Source organism: Papio anubis, chromosome 2 (assembly GCF_008728515.1).
Source record: "Papio anubis isolate 15944 chromosome 2, Panubis1.0, whole genome shotgun sequence".
Classification (NCBI taxonomy): Eukaryota; Metazoa; Chordata; class Mammalia; order Primates; family Cercopithecidae; genus Papio; species Papio anubis.
Window position 1 is genome coordinate 32,979,768 of NC_044977.1, and position 24,800 is coordinate 33,004,567.

At 51.1% G+C, this 24,800-nt stretch overlaps 1 protein-coding gene across 9 annotated transcripts in view; it reads left to right on the plus strand.

Annotated features, from left to right (window-relative positions):
- The window catches only part of BOC (BOC cell adhesion associated, oncogene regulated), a 75,457-nt gene extending 53,130 nt beyond the window's left edge, over positions 1 to 22,327 (plus strand). For 6 of the 9 annotated variants that reach the window (XM_021934063.2, XM_009199983.4, XM_009199986.4 and 3 more), the window contains 16 exons: positions 3,218 to 3,364; positions 5,697 to 5,840; positions 7,325 to 7,618; positions 7,986 to 8,258; positions 9,298 to 9,605; positions 13,022 to 13,184; positions 13,599 to 13,709; positions 14,183 to 14,389; positions 14,758 to 14,939; positions 15,491 to 15,596; positions 15,964 to 16,086; positions 18,307 to 18,528; positions 19,217 to 19,452; positions 19,667 to 19,743; positions 20,256 to 20,449; positions 21,548 to 22,327. In XM_021934063.2, coding sequence (XP_021789755.1) covers positions 3,218 to 3,364; positions 5,697 to 5,840; positions 7,325 to 7,618; positions 7,986 to 8,258; positions 9,298 to 9,605; positions 13,022 to 13,184; positions 13,599 to 13,709; positions 14,183 to 14,389; positions 14,758 to 14,939; positions 15,491 to 15,596; positions 15,964 to 16,086; positions 18,307 to 18,528; positions 19,217 to 19,452; positions 19,667 to 19,743; positions 20,256 to 20,449; positions 21,548 to 21,735 — 2,975 coding nt within the window. In that variant the 3' untranslated portion in view covers positions 21,736 to 22,327. The other 3 variants (XM_003893936.5, XM_017955143.3, XM_017955145.3) reach the window with 2 other exon arrangements.
- Positions 22,328 to 24,800: the final 2,473 nt, after the last annotated feature.

Genomic DNA, 24,800 nt, shown 5'->3' on the forward strand with positions numbered 1-24,800 from the left:
TGTGGGGAGCTGGATGTCCAGCTGGGGTGCCCTCCGTCCTGCCTGCACAGGCTGTTGTGCACATGTTGGCATCAGAACAGAGGGGCTGTCTGGCCGCATGGCTGACCAGTGCCCAGCTTCATGCTCCCCCACTGCACAGCCTTCTGTCTCCAGCTGAGCAGCTGTCAGAGGGTGCAGCAGAAGCCAAGAGGGGATTAAAAGGGCCAGTGTTTTCTACCACTGGGTTACTGAGGTGGGTGCCTGGCAGAGTACATGCTCCCTCCGTGCCTGGATAAGCCCTCAATTACAACGGGCAGGAGCCTGGGGCCGTGAAGACGGAGATGGCGTCCTGGTGCCAAACTCCTTTCAGTTGCTTACATCTTTCTTGGAAAATGATCTGCTAGGTTTAAGTATATTCTTTGCTTAAGGCAAATATCCTTGGAATGAGCTGAAGAAAAGGAGGAGGAAAAAACAAAAACCTATTGGTGGAGTAGTTTGGGATTTATTCGACCATGGAGGAGAATGCTTCACAGTGCCTGAGGAATTTTCCAGATGCCCCTAAGCTCACAATCACTCACAGCTCGCTTTGTGGGGAGCCTCCTGACTTGGCAGGTACAGGGCGCACTGGCCTGAAGGAGGATTAAGGCCTTTGCATTTTTTAAGTGAATTGCTTTCAGAAAACACAGTTACCAATATTTAGCAAGAACATGTTGAGCTCAAGCAATTCCTTTCCCATAGTCCAAACCTTCCTCCTCTCTGAGAGGAAACTCATTAGCTATCTTGGCTGAGAGGCTCAGCCAGGACTGGGTTAAATAATTGGTGGGACCAAATGCAAAATGAAAATGTAGGGTCCCACGTTCAAGCATTATTAAGAATTTTAAGATGGTGAAAGCAGAGCATTAAACCAAGTGGTAGCCCCATCAAGTGCAGGGGCAGGCTGCGCACCCATCAAGCTGGTCTTGGGCTCAGACTTCCAAACTGTATTTAGCAAGGATTTAGAAAGCATTTGCTGTGTCCTCAGTACTATGCAATAGAGCTTGGGGTTGGGGTGAAGAGTGAAAAATTAATAGGCTTCCCACCAGGAATTTATAATTTAGTTAGGCTCAGATATCACACACACACCATTAAATAATTTTGAAATCATTATTTAGAAGCCCAGGAGGCCCTACACTTGCCCATAGGAAGGAATCTGGGAGATCTCACCTTGACTCGCAGGCATCATGCTTGTTCAGCCTGGAAAGTGAAATGGGGCAATAGAAGGGAATCAGACAACCAATCCCTGATTATTTTTTAAGTTTTTTTTTTTTTTTCCCTGTGGGTACATAGTGTGTGTGTATATTTATCAGGTACATGAGATGTTTGGATACAGGTACGCAGTGTGAAATAAGCACATCATGGAGAATGGAATGTCCATCCTATCACTGTTTCCACCACATCACTCCTTGAATGTCATGTATTTCTTATAGCACATTTATTAGACCTATTTCACTTCTTTCTTCGGATCCCGCATAACCTCTCGAGAAACATTCTATTTGCAAAATAACTTCCACTGGCCACACTTAGATATAATGTTCATAGAACATTCACTGTGCTAGGCTCTTGTCCGTTTCTTCAAAATGTAGACCAACTTTATGAATTTGAGTTTCTAGGCAGCATAATGGGCATCTTGTACCTAACGTGTGGGGCTCAGCTTCCAAGATACCCATTCATTCATTAACATTCATTCATTTATTCATTCAACACTTGCCAAGTGTGTTCTTGGGCCAGGACCTGGGTTAGGTTCAGGGGACACAGACAGGAACAAAACTCGGTCCATGCCCCAAAGAGTTCACAGTCTAATATTGTAATCAAAGGGACATCAATCCGTTCACAGAAACAAAATCCTTTTCCTCCCCTGTGTTGGTTTGAATTGACTAAGAGCTGCTGGGAAGTTCCATTACGTGGGAAGCCTCCTGACCTCACTGAATACCTTAATCACCAGGCAGTGCTAGGGTGACACCAGTTTGTTTTTGGTAATTATCTCTTGTCTTCGGTGAGAAACCTGATTCCAGCCCTCTCTGGGTCTCCAGTGGAAACAACAGCAGAGGCAGGTGCAGTCTTGCAGTGAAACTGTAGTCAGGCCCGATGCTATCAGTCCCGGGAGCTGAGCAGAATTTGGTGTGGCCAGCATTCGGAGACGGTGCCTCCAGGGCTTTCTGAGTACCTTTAGGAAGAGAGTGTCTGGGTAAAATATGTCCATCTGTCTTATACTCCATTAGTTTTATTTCTCCTCTTAAATTCAGCTACCATCCTGAAAACCAGATTTCCAACTTGGAATGCATGCAGTTTTGTTGTGCAAGTGGTCCCTGTTTTACTCAGCAACATCAGTGATTTGGCTCATACAAAGAGAGATTTGTTGTTTGGACTCTTGGATTGCTTGGGAAACATTCTGCTCTTATTCTAGATGGATCTCCATCCTCTCCCAGTTTAGATCCCATGGTGGCGAGCCAGGAGAGATGGCCCTGGGGCTGCCAGAGACCACAGCCTCATGTCAGGACCCCGGCTCCTCCGCAGTCCACTGCCATTAAGCCACCCTGGGGCGCTGCCTGTTGTCCTGGCAGATTCCTCTTTGCCTTAGAAAACCCTTAGGGTATCCAGAGTCCTGCCCCCAGCCCCAAAGAAGGATCCTCTGTGATGCAGGGTGTGGCTCCTGAGCAGCAAGTATCAGCCTTCTGGTTACAACCATGGCCATCAATCAAGTGCAGTCTCAGGCCTATCGCTTGTCATCGTGGATGCCTGAGAAGAGCCTGGGAAGGCTGTTCTTAATCAACTTGGAGAAAAGACATCAGCATTCTCTTTTATTGTTCCCTTCCATCTCTGTTAGCTGAGCCTTCTGACAGCTCTGCTAGGACATTTGTACCTTGACCCATCCCATTTCTGGGGTGGATAAGCAGAGCCAACTTGCCCCCATATCTCAGTGTAACAGATGGTCTGAGCCAGAGGCACCGCTTGATGGGATTCTCTCTGCACCTTCCCCCAACTTGTACATACAAAGTGAACCCCATCAGTGATGAGGGCCCCACATTCTTACAAACTCATGTAGACAACAAGGGGCTGGAGGAAGAACTTGGAGGATCCGCTAATATCCCCCTAGGTGTGAGCTTTGTCATGACTGGCAACACCAAAGCACAAGCCCACCCTGAAATGTCACACTTTTGCTCTGCTCTCCTCCAACCAGCACCTTCCCTTCTCTTCACAGATCTCGAGGACTTCAAGTTAGACGTGCAGCACGTGATTGAAGTGGATGAGGGAAACACAGCAGTCATTGCCTGCCACCTGCCTGAGAGCCACCCCAAAGCCCAGGTCCGGTACAGCGTCAAACAAGAGTGGCTGGAGGCCTCCAGAGGTGAGTGGGCGGGAACCCAGAGGCCGAGGCTGAGGCCAGAAGGGAAGCTGGCCTTCTCCAACCGCTCGCTGCTCAACAAAGCTAGGGCAGCTGCGGCTGCCTCACAAACCCCCTCAACATGCCAGCAGCCCTGTCCTCATGCTGGCCAGCTGTCCTCCTGCCCTTTTTTTTCCCTTTTAAGAGACAGGATCCTGTTAGGTCACTCAAGCTGGAGTGCAGTGGCACAATCAGAGCTCACTGCAGCCTCCATCACCAGGGCTCAAGAGATCCTCCTTCCTCAACCATCTGAGTAGCTGGAACTACAGGCACATGCCACCATGCTTGGCTAACTTTATTTTTATTTGTTATAGAGACAGAGTCTCGCTATGTTGCCCAGGCTGGTCTAGAACTCCTGAGCTCAAGCAATCCTCCCACTTTGGCTGGAATTACAGGCTTGAGCCACCATACTTGGTCATGTCTTCTTTCTTGATATGTAGTCCTGTAGGGTCCCAAAGCGGGTGGCTTCCATTACAGAAGTCCTCTGTCTTAGCATGAGGAATTTCTTTATCCTTTCAGGCCCCAGAAGATGATTACTGAGATGCTGCTGTTCCAGGCTCTCAGCACGTGCTTCTGCATGCTGCCTGTGGAAGCTCTGTGCCTCCCGGCACACACAGGAAGGCTGCCTAATAAGCCCATTCACGGAGCCCCAGGGTTCCCTGGCAGGAGGTGGAGCTCTTCCCCACGCAGCAGAGTAATCTTTGCAGTGGACTTCATTTTTCCCTCTCCCTGTTTGCATAGTAAATGCAGTTATCTCAGCTGTCACAGCTCCCTGCTCAAGCCACTGTGGACAGACATGGCAGCAGGTCCAGAGAAGCCAAGACTTGGTCCACAGAATGCCAGAGGGGAAGAGGTTGTCCCTGAAGTCAAAGCCAGCCTCTTTTCACAACTGACCCTGTACTCGAGGCCAAGTAGACCTAACTTGACCTGACACCATAGCTCAAAATGTATACCTTTTCATTGCTTGAGCCCAGGAGGCTGAGGTTGTAGTGAGCCAAGATCGTGCCACTGCACTCTAGCTTGAGTGACAGAGTGAGACCCTGTCTCAAGAAGAAAAAAAAAAAGTATACCTTTAAAAATATACTCTAGATTTTAAGATGTTTTTATTAACTCTTTCTGGTTGTGAAGGAACATATGTTCATTATAGAAAACTTAGAGAATACAGAAAACTGTTTTCAAAAGGGTTAAACCCCTAATCCAACCACTCAGAACCAACTGGAGACTGGGGGAAGAAGAGCATTAATCCCTACTGTCCCCAGCAGAAGGTTGGCAGCAGCCTCTGGGAGAGGTTTTTCCCACTCCATCTGGCACTTGCTAAGCAGCTCATACCTGGGTGGCCCAGCAGCAGGCAGGCACCAGGCTTGGCAACAGCACAGCTCTCAGGAGGGGCCACCAGGGCAAAGCTCGGCACTGACAGCCATAGCTTTACCTGCCAGGAAGCCAAATGCCACCCTAGTTGCTGGGGTGTCCAGGAGCTGTGAATCTGCCTCCCAGTTATAGAACCTGAACACCCCTGGGGCACCAGCCCATGGCACCCGTGGACCAGGAGCAAACAGAGCCTAACAGGCCTCTGATGTGGGAGAAAGGATTTCAGTGGCATTCATGGGGAGGACAGTGGTTAGAAGTCAGAATATTCCTCTCCAAGTAGCAAAAATGCAATAATGAGGCGATTCCGAGTGATGGCTATGACTGATGGGAAGATTTGCTCATCATTTTGGGAAGGGAGAATGAGGGGAAGCTCCAAAATCAATTTCCTCCAGGCTTGTAGGAATGATGATCTCATCTCTCATGTGTGCAGCATGGACCTCTCAATCCTTACAATGGCCCTCAGGCAGCATACATTAAGCCTTTTCACAAATAAGGAAACTGGATCAGAGAGGTTAATTAACTTGCCCAAGTTACATTACACAGTTAATACCCAGCAGACCCAGAGCATGAGACCATGGCTGATTCAAAATCCTGCTTTCTTTCTAGCCTCCCCTAGCTCCCTTGAAAGTATAAAATGCTCTTCCATAGACCTATGCACTAAATTCTGGCAGTTAGTCAGTCAGCCAGTCTGTTAGCTGGTTGGTTAGTTACCTTTTCTCTCTGGCACTCTGTCCCTCTTGTTACAAGGTTTTATGGGGAGAACAGCATCTTAAGCTTGGTCTTGTGGGGACTCAGGGGGACATCAGCTCCTAGTGCCTGCCCAGCCTGTTCCTCTCCCTCCGTGCACGTCTCCTTTGTGGAAGCTGCAGAGTGAAGCATTCTGGACCCAAACCCATCCCGTCTTCCCCTGGCCCTGCCCTTTCCACAGGTAACTACCTGATCATGCCCTCGGGGAACCTCCAGATTGTGAATGCCAGCCAGGAGGACGAGGGCATGTACAAGTGTGCGGCCTACAACCCAGTGACCCAGGAAGTGAAAACCTCCGGCTCCAGCGACAGGCTGCGTGTGCGCCGTAAGGCCCGGGCCCATCTGCTGGGGGACAGGGGGGATCACTGATGGAAGGGCTCACAAAGATAGAAAGGGAGGTAGATACCTGGAGGTGCCACATCCAAGCTACAGTTCTGTGTGCACTGGCTTTGGCCAGGGGGAACACCTGGGACTCAGCCAGGGGTTCTCTCCCCTCTGGCCAGCCTCAGGGCCAGCGTCTCACAGCACACAGCCCTCAGGCCTGGCTCTGGCAGGTGACTGTGCCTGCTGTCACACCTGCCTGTTGGAAGGTTTCCTTCACCGTTACTTTGCGATTGGGATGGGTCAGTATGTGTGTGCTGGGCAGGACGGTGGGTCTCGTCTCAAGCTCAGCAGCAGACACAGCACGTGCCTCGCACAGACGCCCACATGGAAGGCCTCCAGGCCACCGTTCTGCCCTGCATGAGGTCCCTGAGCCTGCATTCTCTGCATGGATGAGGTGTGCCCAGCACCACCCTCTGGTGAGCGTCCAGGAGGCCCACATGCTCTCAATGCACAGGAAAATAGCAGCTACCTTTCCATGCACTTGTCTGGAGTCCCTGCCTATTCAGAGAAGTGGCGTCTTACACGGAGTTAGCTTAGAGTTGGCACCAGAGATGGAGTCACTGTGAAACTAATGAAGCGAAACTTCCGTGGTCCTTCACTCACTGACAGAGGCCTCAGAAGGGCCTAATTTCGTATCTATTGTTTTCCATTCTTTTTTGGGCCTTCAAAACTGTATAAATTTCAGGTTTTAGAAAACCTGGGTCTGTCCCTGGTTGGCATATAAAGCAGAATCACACGTGGTCCCTGTGCTCCTCGAAGGTCGCTGAGGAGCGGCGCACATTGGAGAGTCAACGTGCCTCTCAGTGAGTTCTGTGCAGTTTGTCCGCAGTGTTAGAAAAAGATTACAGCTTCCCCAGCTGTGTCCTGATGAAGTACATAGTGATTTGCATTTGGGGACCTTGCAGTATGAGAAATGCACGTGTTTAAACAGTGGATTCCATTCAGCTCAGCCGGAGGCCGGCTCTGAGATGCTCACTGTGAGGGACACTTGGGCCTGAGAACCATAGGGTGGGGCTGGGAGCATGGCAGATCCTTGTATCCCATCTCATCCTCAGCCTCACAGTGCTCTTACTGAGGGCAAGCAGAAAGAAACATCTGTACCATTTAAACTGCCTCTCCGATCCCTCACCTTTCTCTCCTTGCCAGCACACATCGTTAACTGTGCATTTGTTGTGTTGATGCTGCTGTTCTTCTGTATTATCTCATTTCTTACTCATGACAGCTCCCTGCAGAAGAAGCCCTTGTTTCTGATAAGGACACCAAGCCCCAAGGGAATTCTGTAGCATGCCCCGCTCTACCTAGGTTGAAAGACCCGGAATGGCTGTTTGATCCCATCTCCATGCTCTCTGGGACTGCCTCCTGGGGATGCTCTGCAGGACATCCCGGTCCACACGCCTTCTGTCCTTGCCCTCCTTGCCCCTCCAGGCTCCACCGCTGAGGCTGCCCGCATCATCTACCCGCCGGAGGCCCAAACCATCATCGTCACCAAAGGCCAGAGTCTCATTCTGGAGTGTGTGGCCAGTGGAATCCCACCCCCACGGGTCACCTGGGCCAAGGATGGGTCCAGTGTCGCCGGCTACAACAAGACGCGCTTCCTGCTGAGCAACCTCCTCATCGACACCACCAGTGAGGAGGACTCAGGCACCTACCGCTGCATGGCCGACAATGGGGTTGGGCAGCCTGGGGCAGCGGTCATCCTCTACAACGTCCAGGTGTTTGGTGAGTGTCTGCTGTGGACTGTCTTCTCCTTGGCCTTCTCTCTGGTCTGTGCAGCCTTTCTAGAAACGTAACCCAGGCTCACGGAGGGTTTGCGTCTTGTGAAAGGCCACATGCCGAGTGAGGAACAGAGGCAGGCTGAAGAGTCAGGGCTCTTCGGATCCCAGAGCAAGGGCACACAGTCCTGGAGCCTGCCTGTCATGACTCTGACGGTGGAGACGTCGGACCTCTCCCTCCCTCTACTCTACCCATTAGGAAAAAGCAACAGCTGAAGGGCAGGGGGAGCTGCTCCTAACTACATCCCTCCCGGCCCATCTGGCCTGGGACAGAAAGACCCAGTCCTTCTCACCCTGCTCTGGTTTCCTGGCAGAACCCCCTGAGGTCACCATGGAGCTGTCCCAGCTGGTCATCCCCTGGGGCCAGAGTGCCAAGCTCACCTGTGAGGTGCGCGGGAACCCTCCGCCCTCCGTGCTGTGGCTGAGGAATGCCACGCCTCTCATCTCCAGCCAGCGCCTCCAGCTCTCCCGCAGGGCCCTGCGCGTGCTCAGCATGGGGCCTGAGGACGAAGGCGTCTACCAGTGCATGGCCGAGAACGAGGTCGGGAGTGCCCACGCCGTGGTCCAGCTGCGAACCTCCAGGCCAAGTGAGTGTAACCCAGGGGTTTGAGATTCCAGATGATGATTCTCATTTAAGAATCCATTTCTCAAATATACCAGTATATAAGATAGAAAAAAGTAGCTTTTAGTTGTAAGTTCAAATGTATATGAACTTAATAAATCAGAAGTGCAGATTTTCACTAATGAAAATAATTCATTTCATTGTTGTATTTAAAAAAATATTTCTGTGGAACCCAGTTTGACAACCACTGCTCTAGTGCTTTGGTGAAGAAAAGCCAGTCTGTCCTTCTCAGCAAGCTTCATTCCAGTTGGGGCCTATGCCAACTGAGCAGTGACCATGCTTAGCCTGGGGAGAGGTCATATGGGGGTGCAGAGCAACGCGGCAAAGACCCTGCCCTTGAGAATTCCCCTATGGGGACGAAACTTACCAGGGAAACGACTTGAGAAAAATACAGCAATGAGTACAATACAATGCTAAGTCCGCATTATCAGGTGCCCGTATCCTGTGGTGGGGAAGGTCAGGTAGAGGAGAGACAGGTGCTGGCAGATTCTGTAGAAATCTCCTGAAGGAAGCACTGCCCCTCCTGGCCTCAGACTCTCAGAGGACATTTCCAGTTGTGTTCATGTCTCATGTTCAGTAGCAAAAGGCCCACATGGTGCTGTGGTGAGAGTCCACCATGGAGGGACATGTCTCCATCTCCAGCCTAGACCGAAAAGGAAGGCGCAGGGCTCCTGGGCCTCGAGAGGAAATTGAGTTAGTTCACGGGAGATGCCCCTCACGTGGACTCAGGAGAAAAGCAGGCCACAGAGAGGTTTGCTTGCCATGCCCAAGCCACCCCTGAGCCCCTGGCCGGGCAGACCAGGCTGCTTTTTCCTTCTGGCAGGACAGGGACACCCGCGCTGTCTTCCATGGAGCCCGGCTGGGCAGCACAGAGTGGGTGGCGGTCGGGCTGATGGTGGGCCCAGGTTGCCTCTCTGACTTCTTCCTGTTTTCTCCCCATTTCAACAGCTCAGCAGGTAAACCAGGAGACTAACCTTTCCTTCTCCTTCCTGTTGGTCCTCCAGGCATAACCACGAGGCTACGGCAGGATGCTGAGCCGGCTACTGGCACACCTCCTGCACCACCCTCCAAACCCGGCAGCCCTGAGCAGATGCTGAGGGGGGAACCAGCGCTCCCCAGACCCCCAACATCAGCACGGCCTGCTTCCCCGCAGTGTCCAGGAGAGAAAGGGCAGGGGGCTCCCGCCGAGGCTCCCATCATCCTCAGCTCGCCCCGCACCTCCAAGACCGACTCATATGAACTGGTGTGGCGGCCTCGGCATGAGGGCAATGGCTGGGCACCGATCCTCTACTATGTGGTGAAACATCGCAAGGTATGGCCCTGGTGTGGGGCCGCTGCCTCCCCTGCACAGCCTTCCCGGCAAAGCTGAGCAGAGCCACTGCCTCCTGGCCATCGAGTTCCTGAAGCCTGAACCAGTAATCCCCACCACTAATCAGGCCCTTCTGTCTCCTCCAGTGTCCATCCCTGCTGCCTCCCAGGGAGCTGGTTGTGAGATGGTCGTGTGGGACCCTGGAAGGCCCAGGAAAAAGCCTTGTGCGTGCATCCAGTACTAAGCTCTATGCACACATTTCCCAGAAGCTCACACTAGCTTGCAGTCCCTGAGGAGACGGTGAACAGTCTCCCTGGTAACCATCATCCTCCGTCGTTAGTTGTTGATGTTACATTTTGTTTTTTTATGAAAGTAAGCTGTGCTGGGTACATGCCTGCAGGAACCCTGGCATGGTAAGCCAGCTAGCCTAATGCCAGGAAAACAAATATTTGTGAACAAGTGTTTTCTCTGTAGGCTGTAAAATACCCCCTCAGTTCTCAGAATCTGTCATGGCTTGGGTTTGACAAGCAGGCATTTGAGCTCAAAGCACATCATGTTGTTCAGACCTCAGCTATTTCTCCTTGACAGAAGGAAGTCTGTCCAGGTGAATGTTTCAGGAGCTGTCAGGGAGGGAGTCTCGGGCTCTGACGGGATGCGGGGGCAGAGCCCAGCCAGGCCTATGCTCCTGTACACTGTGTCCTGTGAGGCAGGGCAGGGTCCCCAGGCAGCCACTCTCGCTGAAGGCTGTGCTCCTACCTGTTGTTACCCCACAGGGATGAGGACATGAAATTCCCCATAAGAAAACATCCTTGAAAATGTTTCTGTTCACTCCAAGTATACGCCATTTTCTTTCTAAGGCCATTCGATAGTAGAAAACTATTATTCTTAAATGGATTTTTAAAAATTGTATTTGATAAATAACAGCATGTACGTGCTGATTTTTATTATGCATTTATATTACTTTTGCTTATAAAAATGCTATGTGCACTTGATGGAAAGCATATGAATGTGGAATTAAAAGTATTTCTCTACTCCTCCCCACCTCCACAAACAAGCAAGAAAACAGAACCAAGCCTGCACAGTGGAGCGCGCTAGCTGTGCAGAAGCCGTTTCCCTGCCTTGGAGCCCTGGCCCCTGACTCCTTCTATTCTGTTCTTTCCCCTTACATGCTCTCCTAGAAGACCTTGGGTCGGGACAAGTCCACAGAGACCCTGGGGTTGTCAGAAAGACACCTAAGGCAGAGCACCCCCTATGCCCCCTCTGCTGCCTCCCCAAAGGCAGGGGGACGGGGGGAGCAGTTTCTCATTAGCCCTCCACCTGCTGGCCTCCTCATAGGCAGCCAGCAAAGCGGGTGAATGAGTTTTTAACAAAAAGCAGCATTGTTCACATGTTGTAGGGCAGGGCTAGTCCTAATCCTATTTCCCCATGTAACTGGACACCTCCATCTCAGAGTTGTAGACAAAGATCAGGGCAGGCCAAACGCCCATGGTTCCCAGGAGACGAAACCCAGCATGAGAGCAAGAATAATATTTTTCAGGCCAATAGGTGGCCATGAAGCAGCCTTGCACAAGAGGCAGACTGGCAAAGGCCGTGCCGTGGTGATCCGGAAATGCCAGGCTCAGGCCACATTCACCCCCTCAGTGTGTGTGACAGTGACTAATTACCCTTCTATTTCTTATTTTCATTTCTGGGCCCAGTGGAAGTGTGAGGCCAGCGCTGGGAGGGCAGGGGTACATGGGGCGCAGGGGAAGTGAGAGTCCGGACAGGCCCCTGCTGCTTCTGGCTTCTCTTAGGCTCCAGCCTGGGGGCTCCTCAGCCTGGGGTTGCCAAGGCAGAAGTTCTGGCTTGAAAGCAGTTCCTCTCTTACGGAACTAACAAGTCTTAAAGATCCCCAAGAAAGAATTTGAAATCAAAAGTCAGCATTCGGGCTGTGTTTTTTCATCCGCCTTCTCTTGCTGGGGACTGGGAATCATTCAGCTAATTTTCACTGTTTCACATGCGCGAAGCAAGTTTCATTTCCTGGTGCATCTGCAGACCCTGGGCTACTGTGTTTGGGTTTCCAGCACCACTGGGGAGTCTCAGTTTGTAAAAATGTCTCCCCTTGGAACAAATCCTGGAAGCCTGACAATGAGCCCAGACCATTCCTGTGCCTTGAATGGTACGTTTTGTTCAACTTTGGAATATTCTGCTCAGGGAGAAGAGCTTTTCCTTCCAGCTGTTTTCTTCCTTCAGCAAACCACAACTTGAGGCTCCAGCAGGCTCTCTGGGATGCAGAGTTGGCAGTAAAGTCTGTTGTCCCAAAAGGTGGGGCAGCTGAGATGAGCAGCCTCTCAGCATCACCTGTTGGGGAGCCTGGAGCTCCCTTATTTTTTCCTTTAAAGAGCTAGGAATTTGAAGCTATTAAGGATTAATCCATCACAGTCACAATTCATCCACAGTTTTTAAGTTCTGAGCAAGGACTGAAGGCAGGAGCAGAAACAAAGAGGACTGAAATGATAGAAACCGCACTGGGCTGAGGATGTGGGGAGGGGCCTCGAGGGGCCAGGCATTTGTTGGGAATCTACTGTGCACCAAGCTCGCTGCGGGGCACTTTATACAACTTCTCTCATTGAATCTTCAGAATAACCTGAGAGAGTTTATTTGCCTCGTTGGTGAAATGCAAAGCTGAAGGGTCAGAGGGTTAGGGGACTTGCTCTGAGTTACACAACCAAGATTTGAACCCAGGACTTTGGATCCCAGACTCTTCTTCCCAGGATAGGGCGCAACAATGGGCATGCTCTTTGGAGTCAAGTCATGGTTTCGGTGCTCACTAGCCATGTGGCTTTGAGCAAACTGCTCATTTCTCTAAACCTTAGTCTCCCTATTTGTGAAGTGGGAACAATATTAACACCAATCTCTTGGGCTATTTTGAGGAAAAGGAAGTAGCGCCTATAAACTGCTTAGTTCCATGTGTAGCACAGAGTAAGCCCTTAGCAAATGTTGCTATTTCGTGGGTGCTGATACTTTCGTTACCTTTCTCATCATTGTGTCTCATTAGAATATAAACAGAGGGAACTGCGTTTGGTTTACCTACAGAAGGAGAAAGAAAGCAAAACATGGAGGTTCTTTGAAATACAGGGAGAAAAGGTCTTTGGAGGAGTTCTCAGCAATATCAGTCAGGCTCTCTGACTTCCCCACTGAGGTTTCTTTGATGAGATCATTAGACGAGGGATCAGAGAGCCTGATGTGAATGTTCCACTGAGGCTGGTGTCCCATAGCCAGGGGGGTCAGTCTGAGTCTGTGCCGCCCCAACCCCAACCTGGCCCATTGTCCTTCCCCTTCTCCTGCCCTCTTGGGCTCAGCGCTGCTTTCCTTGCAAACCACAGCCCACTCGTAGCCCTAGGCTGAGACGCTAGTCCTTATACCAGCTCCTTCTCCAGCAGGTCACAAACTCCTCTGACAATTGGACCATCTCTGGCATTCCAGCCAACCAGCACCGCCTGACCCTCACCAGACTCGACCCCGGGAGCTTGTATGAAGTGGAGATGGCAGCTTACAACTGTGCAGGCGAGGGCCAGACGGCCATGGTCACCTTCCGAACTGGTGAGAGTCAAACGTTGCCCCTTGCTTAGGGTTTCCATGGGTCTAAGCAAGTTCCAATGGCCCAGGTGAGAATTCCTGCTCACCTTGCCCCATCCGTTCACTTGAACTTCATCTTTCCTTCCAGCTACCGCCTCCTTGTGGTTTGTGTGCTAGGCTGAGGTCCCAGCTCTCATCAGGAGAGTTGCCAGCTGGCCTCTCTGGCACCCCTTCGTCCCTCTCTCACACAGGGGCCAGCAGTAGTACCACAACAGAGCCAGTGGCGGCCGAGGCTGAGCCCACACCCTCAGTGCCCTGGATGCTTATTTGCATCACTTTGTCACGCCCCTCAGCAGAGTCTCAGGCAAAAAGGACTCTGTGGGAGGGAGATCTAATGCCTGCTCTCTCCCTTGCTGACTACAACCCATTTCCACCCAGGACGGCGGCCCAAACCCGAGATCATGGCCAGCAAGGAGCAGCAGATCCAGAGAGACGACCCTGGAGCCAGTCCCCAGAGCAGCAGCCAGCCCGACCACGGCCGCCTCTCCCGTAAGGCCCGAGCAGCAGGGACGGGACACGCAGTCAGGACTGGAACTGCCTCAGAGGGCCTGTTCCCGTGGCTGAATGGGGTCTTACTTCTGTAGGTCCAGGGTTTTTGTGACATTTTCTTGGCATCTCCCATTTAACCACAATGAGGAAATGTAGTTTGGAGCTTTTTAAATAAAAAGCTGGCATTGATGCTGGGATTGCTGACTGGGTGCATCTAGAGAGCAGCAGAGGCCAGAGCGGTGGCCCTTGGGCCTCCACACTCTGGCTTTGCAGAAGGATAGCATAAGGGGTCTTAGCTCACAGCCTTCGCCCAGGAGAGGGCAGCCCGGGCAGCCGTGGGGAGGTCTGACGTGAACACCAGTGGGTGGAGGGCTGTGGGGAGGCGTGGACCCGTCAGGAGCAGGCCAGGCCCAGTGGGCATTCAGCCGTCATCTCACCCTGCTTCCTTCCTTACTGGGTGCGGTCTTTCCCAGCCCCAGAAGCTCCCGACAGGCCCACCATCTCCACGGCCTCCGAGACCTCAGTGTACGTGACCTGGATTCCCCGTGGGAATGGTGGGTTCCCGATCCAGTCCTTCCGTGTGGAGTACAAGAAGCTAAAGAAAGTGGGAGACTGGATTCTGGCCACCAGCGCCATCCCCCCGTCGCGGCTGTCCGTGGAGATCACAGGCCTAGAGAAAGGTAGGGGCCTGGCCATGCTGTGGCCTTGGCCTGATCCCCCAGCTGCCCCTGACCACCTGGAGGAGGATGACGAGCCTGGGATCCCCTTCTCTCGGCCCAGGCCCCCACCCACCAGCATGCCTCCGTGTTGCTGTCTGTGGTGTTTACCACAGTCCTACAAGCCTTCCGCCTCCCTCCAGAAGAGCATCCAGAGCCATCTCCCCCGCAGCCTGGCTCTGAAAATGGCGGGTGTTCTTGTGAGGCCTTTGAGAACTTGCTTTGGGGAAGGGCTGCCCAGAAGACCCTCCAGGTCCTGGGCCTTGAAAGGCCATGGGAGAATCAGAAGGTGTTTCCCAGCTCCTGAGTTCAGTGAGTGTCCCTCTCACCAGGCACCTCCTACAAGTTTCGAGTCCGGGCTCTGAACATGCTAGGGGAGAGCGAGCCCAGCGCCCCCTCTCGGCCCTACGTGGTGTCCGGCTACAGCGGCCGCGTGTACGAGAGGCCCGTGGCAGGTCCCTACATCACCTTCACGGACGCGGTCAATGAGACCACCATCATGCTCAAGTGGATGGTAAGCGGGCCTGGCCGTGGACTGCAGCAGAAGACGGCCTCCCCTAAACGCCCTTCCCTGTGAGCCTGGGGATGAGACTCTCCCAAACAGGGCACCTGAAAGCTTCATCAGTGGAATTTGAAAGGCTCTTAGTGGCTGGAGCTGCTCTAGTGGTCTCCGGTTGATTCTGGTGCCTTGACCTGGTAGACCTCTCCCTCCTTCCTGCCCTTTCCCTGATACCACAGGGGATCCCAACACAATTGTTCAGGGCCCCTTCTCAGCCACAGGGGCCCCTCACATGTCCAGGGAGATCAGAAGCAATTGAAGTCTTTGGAGAAATGGCAATTTGTTTCTTCTCTTCAAAAGCTTAGGGACGTCTAGGCTAAATAAAATAATGAGTGATCTTCACAACATTTTTCAGAGAACCTCAGAGATATCATTAGAAATCTTTGCCGGGGCCCCAAGTGAAATTCAGACTCTGGACTGGGGTGGAAGCTTCATACACCAGTGGTTTTGCTTTGATGATGTTTTCTCTGCTCATTGTCAACTTGTTTCTTCTCCATTCCCTATAGTACATCCCAGCAAGTAACAACAACACCCCAATCCATGGCTTCTATATCTATTATCGACCCACAGACAGTGACAATGATAGTGACTACAAGAAGGATATGGTGGAAGGTGAGACACAATTCTGTGTTTATAGCTTCTGTGTGCTATAATTTCCTCCGCTGGGATGGGGGACAAGGTGTTGGTGAAATCTGGCAAAGCATAAACCTGCGTCTGGTGTGACACAAAGCTCTGAGCTCCATGTCATTGACTCATTCATAATACCCTTGAAGCTATCAACTTCATGAATCCACATGATGATGGGACAACATAGGTGGACACCTAGAACATTTCCTCCAGCGTTCCTCCATATGCCACCCCTGTGCCAGTCAGTGGCATCCTTCCCCACACACTGCCGCAGCTGAGTCTGACTATGAGATTGGGATCAAGAAAACCATGTGCACATTGCCATGCACCATTCTCTGACTCTCTTTCCCAGGGGACAGGTACTGGCACTCCATCAGCCACCTGCAGCCAGAGACCTCCTACGACATTAAGATGCAGTGCTTCAATGAAGGAGGGGAGAGTGAGTTCAGCAATGTGATGATCTGTGAGACCAAAGGTGAAACTCTTTGGGTTCTCTCTCCTGTCTTGGTGTCCCAGCAAGGGAAGGCAAAGTCACCATTCCCTGTGCGGTACTGGGTCTCTTTTCCAGGAAGACTGTTTTCCACATAACCTCAGACTTGGTCATGTTTCACTCTCTACTCATTTGTCTGTGCCTAATACTAAATAGGCTATCACGACACCTTCAAGGAACTTGGTAATTAACTCATCCATGAAATCAGGGGATACACCTCATTCTTAAGTTGGGAACTTCCTATAAATACTTTATTCCAGCAATGATATTTGGTGCTTCCATGGGTTGGTTTATTTAACTGAACTACAATCCCATGAGATGGGAAAGGAAGTGGGCATGAGGAAGCTGCATACTTTAGCCAAGACTGTGCAGCCAGTTAGGGGTAGAGCACGCTTTGGGCCGGGATTATCTTAACTACAAGACCAGACCCTTTCTATTGCACTTAAAACATGTTAAACATAGTCACATAATAACTTGTTAATATTTGCACATTGGTCAGATGGAGAGATAGCATTATCTCCATTTTGCAGGTACTGAAAGTGAGATAAAGCAGTTGTATTGCAAAGAACATAATCAAGAGAGGATCACAAAGGAATAGGAATAGGGACAGAACAACACATTTTCCTCTCATCAAGGCAACAGCATTCTCTCTTCTGCTTCACTGGCTTTCAGTCATTCAGCAGATCCTCCCTGAGGCCTCTGTGTCCCTCCCTGCCCTCTTCCGTCATGCACACTGGAGGGAGGGCGGATACATGCACAGCCCAGAATCCTGGATCACCTGGTGCAGGGAGTGCCCAGAGGGAGGAAGAGGCTTCATAAAGCCTTCACACTGGTCTGCTGGAAGACTGAATCTCAGGCCAGGATGAGGAGAGAGTGGCCTGGGGGCAAGGCTGGACATAGCGCCAGATGGTTGGAGTGTCAGGTACTGGGAAGGAGGTTATAGGAGTGAATGCCCAGGAAAGAGGCCACTGAGGATACTGTGAGATGAGCCGGTGCAGCCAGGGACAGCGGGGGCCACGCGAGGCTGTGAGGTGGGGGAGGACTGTCACTGGATTTGTCTGTTGAGATGGGTCACTGGGGTGACTGCAGGGAATGGGCTGAGGGTTGAGAACTGGGGCTCTAAAGTAAAGGTAAAGAGAAGGGACGGGTTTGAGTCTCTTTTGTAAGGAGGTGTCCGTGGGACCAGGGACTGCTTGCGCACTAGGGCTGGGAGACAGTGAAAGGAGTTTCCAGCTGGAAGTACTGAAACTTATTGAAATGGCAACAGCAAGAAGAGAAACAGATTTCATGAGAAAGGAACAAGGTAGAACCACTTGGAGGCTTACCGAGTGTTTGGCTCTTTGGAGACATTGAAATGAAGTGTCTGATAAGAAGCAGGGCTCCTGTCCCAGGCAGGGGGTCCAGGTGGGGAGATTCATTTGGGGGTCTTTAGGATATAGGTGGAAGTCATGGGACTAGGTGAGAATATACAGAGAGTACAGACAGAGGGGAACCAGGAAGGCCTCCCAGTGTCTGCGGAGGCAGACGGCACAGAGAGGGAAGGAGAGGCGTACAGAGCAGCAGAGAGGTGGGGAACATCAGGGGACAGAGTCCGAAAGCCGGGGGAGAAGACGGCCACTAGGGCCAGCAGGGTCAGCTGCACCTCCTAATACTCAGCAAAGCTGAAGTGAGGAGCTGATGGCCTCGACTCCACCTCTGAATTGGCATCTCACATGTACTGTGTGTCCTCGTGAGTCCCGGAACACCCGTCCCCTGCTGTGATCCATGCTAATACGTAGTACTTCGTGTCTCAGTCCACCAGCAGGTTGCACACTCTTGGGTGTGGGTAAATTCTTCCATTCCCAATTCTTGTTCTGGCTTCCTGCATTTTAAATATTTTCTTCCAAAAGTTCACCAGCTCTTCCCAAAAGCACTACAGCACTTCTGCTGGAAGTACCTGGTCCAGCTCTGGTGCATGGCTCACAGGCATCTCAGGCTCTGCTTTGAAATGTAAGGGTCAGGTCTCCGCCACACCACCAGATTTCACATTAGATGCCAATTTCATGCTGAGTGTGGACGCCATTCAAATAAGAGATTTTGAGGCCCAATCTAGTGAGTTTGGCCCCACTTCCCACACCCATGGAATGGGGGTATTTTTTTTTTCTATTTGTTGTGAAGGAAATATCAAGGAAACATATGCTGAAGTGAGTTTTGTCCACAATACAGCTCGGAAGTCTTCTGGCCAGCCTGGTCGACTGCCACCCCCAACTCTGGCCCCACCACAGCCGCCCCCTCCTGAAACCATAGAGCGGCCGGCGGGCACTGGGGCCATGGTGGCTCGCTCCAGTGACCTGCCCTATCTGATTGTCGGGGTCGTCCTGGGCTCCATCGTTCTCATCATCGTCACCTTCATCCCCTTCTGCTTGTGGAGGGCCTGGTCTCAGCAAAGTGAGTGAGTGACGCTTTCAGTGGGAGGAGCCTGGGCGGGAAATGGGGGCTCCACTACGGAGGCCTGTGCCTAGGTCTGTGTCCACAGAAAGCTCAAGCCCGAGTCCCCCGAAGGTCTCTGAGGTCAAAGAATACCCAACAACTGGACCCCTCCCCGCAGCTAACAGACCTCGGCTTGGGGAGGAGGAAGAAGGGGAAGTTGGGCTGTCTTCTCTGCACCTTTGGAGCTCGGGACCTATGCAGTGCTATCTTCTTAAGTGTCCGAAGCTGCTCCTCTCACCGCATGTTCCTACTTAGAGTCCATCCTGCCTGTTCGCTGCGTGCGGAGCTGCCTTCAGCTTTCCCCTCTATCCTGCAATCTTTCAGTCACTAATTTCTGCTTCAGATGGCAGGACATCTGGTCAGCCTGCCTCCTCTAAACATTGCTGCTTCTTTTCACTCGCCACTTCCTGCCCCCAAGCCCTGGACCCTGTATCTCCCCACCCTTCTCCCGGCAGAAGAGTCTAGGTGTCGGGTAGAAGTGGGCACACGAAGGAGACTCTAAGAGAAAATGTTCTCCATCTCCTGGGCACCGTCAACCCTCTGCCTACATCCTTCGACCCTCTGAGGCCAGGAGCTCCTGACGGCTTTTCCAGCCCGTCCCAGGCTCCCTTGGCCTAAGCACACCTTTGTTTTTCTATCCTTCTAGAACATACAACAGACCTGGGTTTTCCTCGAAGTGCCCTTCCACCTTCCTCCTGCCCATATACTATGGTGCCATTGGGAGGACTCCCAGGCCACCAGACCAGCGGACAGCGCTACCTCAGTGGCATCAGTGGACGGGCCTGTGCTAATGGGATCCACATGAATAGGGGCTGCCCCGCGGCTGCAGTGGGCTACCCGGGCATGAAGCCGCAGCAGCACTGCCCAGGCGAGCTTCAGCAGGTAGTGCACTCTTGGGTGTGGATGGCAGGTATGGGACACCCAGGAGGGAGTGACGGGGCTGCCTTGGGGGACCTCCTCCCTCCTAGGGTCTCAGCCCAGGCTGCTGGGCCAGGCTTTCTTTAGTCAGGAGCAGATGCTCCTGTTGATCAGTGAACACTGGAAAGTTACCTGGACTCCCTGGCGTGGCCATCTCATTACTCTTCCTTTTGAGCAGCAGAATGACACCAGCCGCCTGCTGAGGCAGACCCATCTTGGCAATGGATATGACCCCCAAAGTCACCAGATCACCAGGTAACCAGGCTTCTCCCCTTTTACTCCCAAGCCCCACAGCCTCACTTTCCCTTTAGCTCCTCAAATCCAAGGCCAGTCACTGAGAGCCAAGCAGTAGTGCTGTACTCAGGGGTCCCCGGAACTGACAATCATGCTCCTCTGAGCCGTTGCCCTAATAGGCAGTTGTTTCATTTGCAGTTGCGGTGCCCTTTCTGCCTGGGGGCATGGGTTGGCATCTCGGAATCCTCCCTCACTAGGCAGATCAGAAGCACTCACCACAACTGACTTTGCCCATGGGCCCCTGGACACCTGACCTCACATCCTCCCACATGGAATAAAATGGAAATGGACTAGAATGATGAGTGAAAATGATGGTGTGGTACCTCTTGATGTTCAAAGGGGAAAGCAGTCTTTGCCCCATCTGAGCTCTCACCAGCTCTGATGTCCTCAGACAGGGAGACAGCCAGCAGGGGGTGGGGCGACAGGCCCACCCTGCCCGGCCCCACCTCCCCATCTGGGCTTGTGCACTGCAGGGATCCCGAGTCTAGCCCGGACGAGGGCTCTTTCTTATACACCCTGCCCGATGACTCCACTCACCAGCTGCTGCAGCCCCACCACGACTGCTGCCAACGCTGGGAGCAGCCTGCTGCTGTGGGCCAGTCAGGGGCGAGGAGAGCCCCCGACAGTCCCGTCCTAGAAGCAATGTGGGATCCTCCATTTCACTCAGGTTGGTGGCAGGAGCAGGGCAGGGAAATGGAACAGGCTGGGGGTGACATGAGCTAGGCATCCACAAGCCAGTAGTAACAGTCTGCAAAGGTGGGGCTTGGTAAGGAGCCAGCCACAGCATTGATGTGGGAGGGATGGGGCATCGAGGGTGGCTGGCCACTTTCCTTCACTGCTGAAGGCCCAGTAGGTCTGTGGGATGTCCAGGTGGGTTCTACTCCAGCGTGATAAGCTGCGGTCCTCAGCCTCTGAGAAAAAGGCCATTTCTCCATGTCAGAGGAAAAAACCCTTTTTGGTCTCTGCATTTCAAGGCCATTCACAAATACCATTTGCCGCTCATCACACTAAGAGGCATTCTCTAATCATTCTGAAATGCCTGGCTTTGTTGAGGCTTGTCTCTTAATTAAGGAATAAGGTTGCCTCAATCATTAAGGAGCCAAATTCTTATAAACATCATCATCATAACTCTTTGTACTTCCACAGAACTTTTTCTCCAAGGAGTTTGGGGCCATTTGCACTAAGCCCATCCCATTGTCTCCCTCCATGCTAGTCTCCTTGGAAATCAGTGGATACTTGGTGCCCTCACCAAGTGTCCACTAATGTTTCTTAGCTTCTCTGTGTGCATGCCCATGTATAGGCAGATCCTGGACCCTGTCTCTAGGAGATTAAATTTAAAAGATGCTGGGTCCTAAAGCTCGACCCAGCATCATTTAAACTGGACTGTGTCAGTCCGGGGGGACTGGATTGTGAGTGGGATAGTTGTAACCAGAAGCCATAGCAAAGGGTGGACTAGCAGCCTAAACACAGAGCAGGGCTTCCTTCTGCGTTTCGCGGGCTCCACTGACTTCATCTGCTCCTGTGCTGTGGGCTCAGTGCTGGAGTCTCTGCGGTCCCAGCATGAGTGGGAAATGGGTGCAAGTGGCCCTCCCTGTTTCGATGAGAGACCTCGGAGGAAACCGAAGTGCCCTTGTCTCGGTGGTTTCTGTCCTTTCCAGAGCCAGTGTAACCACCTCCACCATAGATAGAGATTGGCCCAGTGCCACTGGGTGTTGGCTCCTCAGTCAGTCTGGATTTTAATGGTTCCTACTCTTTCTTCCCTCAGGGCCCCCATGCTGCTTGGGCCTTGTACCAGTTGAAGAGGTGGACAGTCCTGACTCCTGCCAAGTGGGTGGAGGAGACTGGTGTCCCCAGCACCCCACAGGGGCCTACGTAGGACAGGAACCTGGAATGCAGCTCTCCCCGGGGCCACCGGTGTGTGTGTCTTTTGAAACACCACTTCCCACAATTTAGGCAGAATCCAATATCCCAGAAAGACTATATATATATATATATATATATATTTTTTTTTTTTTAAAGAAGAGACAGAGAAAATTGGTATTTATTTTTCTATTATAGCCATATTTATATATTTATGCACTTGTAAATAATGTATATGTTTTATAATTCTGGAGAGACATAAGGAATCCTACCTGTTGAGGTTGGAGAGGGAAAAGAAAGAAGCCGCCACCTAACAGGAGTCCCCCAGGAAAGCGCCGCACAGGCTGGCACAGGACAGACTCCTAACCTGGGGCCTCTGCAGTGGCAGACGAGGCTGCTGGAGGCCCACAGATAAGCTGGCAAGAGGAAGGATCCAAGGCACATGGTTCCTCACAACCACGAGGTTGAAAAGCAAGGGTCACAGTATCACAACCTGGAGACACCCACACAGATGGCTGGATCCGGTGCTACTGGAACATTTTCCTACGATGCCCATGAGAACAGACCAAGATGTGTACAGCACTATGAGCATTAAAAAACCTTCCAGAATCAATAATCCGTGGCAACATATCTCTGTAAAAACAAACACTGTAACTTCTAAATAAATGTTTAGTCTTCCCTGTAACCTTCAACTGAGTCATGTGTGAGTCAGCATTTTCTTTAGATCTTAGAATTCAGTCTCTGAGTATTTGAAGAAGATACCCACTTACAGTATTTTCAGGTCCTTCAGAAATGAGATCTGGAAAAGGTAGCAAAGGTTTCTCTTTTTTGTTTTTTAAAACAGTGAATGTCAGTTGTGCTTGGATTCATACAGAACACATTACTGTCTCGTCCACAAGGGAACCGTTGTACAGCAGACCAGGAAAAACAGTCACAGTTCTCTTACCAACTGGACTTGAGATGAAGTTTAGGTCATATTGAAGACATAAAACTAATCTTTTTTATATAGGTGTGTGTTGAAGACCAAGTATTTTCTCCAAAATACGATAGCTAAGTGCTGTGCCACACATGGACATACGGTGTGTGATAAATTCACTTGGTGACTTCCCTTCTTTCCAAAGATACACCAACATTGCCAGAGTAGTTGACTCACTAGTTTAAAATCAACATTTACATACTGTTGTCCAACCAAAGGATCAACCATAGCTTCTTTTTTTAATTGAAATTTTAAAATCTTTAGTATGTGGAAGTGGAACTAGATGGAGACTGATGCTTACAAATGAAAACCTTACTACACTTTTGAGTTTTGGGGCTGGAGAGGGTGGGGGGGGGGGCTGTATTTTCTAGATTTCAGTAAAATTGAGTTACAGATGAAATGCCACTTGAGACAATCTCATTAAGTGGGGGCCAGACCCTGGCTTCTAAACCCGAAGAATTTGATAAACAGGGTCCTAGGGAAGCCTGGGGCATTGAGTCACTCTGACTGTTTAGGGCAAGTGCATCCTCTGCTGGCCAAAATAAGTATAGCACCTGCTATTCCTCAGACTTCTGCATCCTTTTTCCATCAACAGTTCAACGTCAGAGAGAACTTCTTGTGGAAATGCAGCGTGGTTTTCAGGAAAGCAATATTTTAAAAATATTTTTTAAAAAGAAGGACTGTAAGGAACAGGTAAATGATAGGAAATGAGAAGCAGAGCAGGGAAGAGAAGAGAAAAAATAAGATACTGTGATTTCAGACAACCTGGCATCACGGCCCAGAGCTCACTTCTGGAGTGGGTAGAGCTAAGGCTCTCAGTCATTGCTTTGCTCTCCAGAGGCCTCCCAATCTGAGCTGTAACTCACCTTCTAGCCACACTGGTTTTTTACGTTTTTTCTTTTGTTTTTTTCTCCTTGATCTAAGGTAGTTGAAAAATGAATTTTGGCGAGCTTTTCTGAAGTGATATGTGAAACATCTGCTTTCTGCACAGCACTGGAATCATAGCACTCAATGGTTTTAGCTCTAAAGAAATGTTTAGCGCATGGCTCACAGACCTCCCTAAGTGGGGAGCCCGCTGTGGTAGGACAGGCTGGCTGGCAGGCATGAGCAACTCCTTTACTCTGAAGTTGTGACAGAGGGGCTGGACTCTGCGGTTTCTGTTTCTTCTAATGCTGAGATTGATCATCGGCGATACTATGGATGAGAGTTCAGAATAGCCAAGTTATATGAACAATTGACCCACAAGTAACTCAGTGTAGGCTGATTTTTGGCCTCACCCTCAGAGGTGAGGCTGCTCCTCTGGGAGCACAGCAGGAGGCAGGAAAGTGTGCCAGGAGCAGGACAGCTTCCCAGCCACCCACCCATGCCACACCTTGTTGGTCTACTTGGGTTTGAAGCTTAACTTCCCAAAGATTCAGGTGCTCTAACTTAACTACAGATTTAAGACTAAGCCTGGAATCAAGTTGAAATGAACCTAAAGCTATCAACGTTTTTTGTCCAATTCAAAATAAAGTAATTGAGTGTTAACTGTATTGTCAATTCTGCAAACATGCGGAATGAAGCCCTGAATATTGCAGAATTAACTAGTGATTTAGTTTAGCTCAGTTTGGGAATAATTATCCCGATTAGTTTTCCTCTCAGTTGAAATGCGCAGCAAATCCTGACGTGGCTCTTCCATAGACTCTAGGTTCACCCTTGCTGCCATCAGAATCAGAATTTCAGAATGGGAAGGAATCCATTCTACCAATCCTTCATTTGTCAGGTAATGAGGCCCAGGAAGATAACATAACTTCTCCTGATTCTCTTACCAAGGGGATGGTATCGCCTCTAGACTTTTCTCAGAGACCAGCCACTCTCTCTAGGTAGCTGCTGCTTGCAGCCGCCAGCCCCTACGAAGGCCCCCGTAACCCTCACCTGACATTTACACCCTGTTCAGCCCCCTCCTACATCACACAGAGTCAGTCTGTGACCCATATGACAATAGTGACGGTATGTCACTTCTGGGTTTGGGCTGTAAAAGACTGTGGCTCTTGTGTGCGTCATTCTCTCTTGCTCTCTCCCTCACTCTTGGATCACTTGCTCTGGGAGAAGTCATGTCCTGAGAAGCCCTATGGAGAGGCCCACATGGCGAGGAACTGAAGCCCTGCCTAATGGCCAAGGGAGTGAATTTGTTAGTAGCCCC